General features: G+C 37.4%; 1 protein-coding gene across 1 annotated transcript; it reads left to right on the top strand.

The window, feature by feature from the left end:
* Positions 1 to 300: 300 nt before the first annotated feature.
* On the top strand, positions 301 to 1,053 carry LOC137625531 (uncharacterized). Its single transcript, XM_068356440.1, has one exon. It carries the CDS (start codon positions 301 to 303, stop codon positions 1,051 to 1,053), a length of 753 nt encoding a protein of 250 aa, XP_068212541.1.
* The last annotated feature ends 419 nt before the right edge of the window (positions 1,054 to 1,472 follow it).

The following is a 1,472-nucleotide window of genomic DNA, read 5'->3' as shown; positions in this document are numbered from 1 at the left end:
TGCTGATCATTACGATACAGAAACCCTTTCACCACGTTAAGGTATCCCCACTTAGAAAGAGAACTTATAAGTTCCTCGTAAATAACGAAATTAATCAAACGTCAACATTGTATAAACCTCAAAATTGTACTAACCACTCCATAGCCCATGGCCCGCAGCTCCACAAAATTTCGGTAAATTCCACCCAATACATGACCCTGTGACGTCATAAACAAGTCAAGCTAAATGAGGGAACACCGGAATGGATTTGTGTGGCTGAAACAGAAGAATAACGGAGGGTAGTCGTGCTTGGAGATCTGAATGCTTCCTGTGATGGTCTTTGGAGATCTGAATGCTATTCTTCCTGTGATGGTCTTTGGAGACCTAAATGCTTTTCTTCCTGTGATGATCTTTGAAGATATGAATGCTATTCTTTCTGTGATGGTCTTTGGAGACCTAAATGCTTTTCTTCCTGTGATGGTCTTTGAAGATCTGAATGCTATTCTTCCTGTGATGGTCTTTGGAGACCTGAATGCTATTCTTCCTGTGATGGTCTTTGGAGGCCTGAATGCCATTCTTCCTGTGATGGTCTTTGGAGACCTGAATGCCATTCTTCCTGTGATGGTCTTTGGAGATCTGAAGGCCATTCTTCCTATGATGATCTTTGGAGATCTGAATACTATTCTTCCTGTGATGGTCTTTGGAGACCTGAATGCTTTTCTTCCTGTGATGATCTTTGAAGATCTGAATGCTATTCTTTCTGTGATGGTCTTTGGAGACCTGAATGCTATTCTTCCTGTGATGTTCTTTGGAGACCTGAATGCCATTCTTCCTGTGATGGTCTTTGGAGACCTGAATGCCATTCTTCCTGTGATGGTCTTTGGAGATCTGAATGCCATTCTTCCTGTGATGATCTTTGAAAATCTGAATGCTATTCTTCCTGTGATGGTCTTTGGAGACCTGAATGCTATTCTTCCTGTGATGGTCTTTGGAGACCTGAATGCTATTCTTCGTGTGATGGTCTTTGGAGACCTGAATGCTATTCTTCTTGTGGAATTAATTATCAGCTGTTGATCTCCTTTAATAAAAAAACAAACACATGGATCTGTTAGTGACATGAGTATATCCTTTGTGTGTTTACTAGATTACTGTTGTTATTGTTCTTATAATGTGTTATTTTAATTATTCATTACTTCTCTTATAGTTTATTTATTTCATTGTTTCCTTTCCTCACTAGGGTGTTTTTCCCTGTTGGAGCCCTTGGGTTTATAGCATCCTTCTTTTACTTCTAGGGTTGTAGCTTAGCTAGTAATAATAATAATAATAATAATAATAATAGTAATAATGGCTCATAAACGCATTATAAAAAATCTCGTGGGTATATATATATATATATGTGTGTGTGTGTGTGTGTATATATATATATATATATATATTATAGTTCAGAATAAAGTTATTGTTATTGCAACAAACTAAAAGTAAAGGTATTTGTT

This window comes from Palaemon carinicauda, chromosome 32 (assembly GCF_036898095.1).
Source record: "Palaemon carinicauda isolate YSFRI2023 chromosome 32, ASM3689809v2, whole genome shotgun sequence".
Classification (NCBI taxonomy): domain Eukaryota; kingdom Metazoa; phylum Arthropoda; class Malacostraca; order Decapoda; family Palaemonidae; genus Palaemon; species Palaemon carinicauda.
Note: the sequence above shows the minus strand (reverse complement) of the source record. Positions and strands in the feature narration are given on the sequence as shown.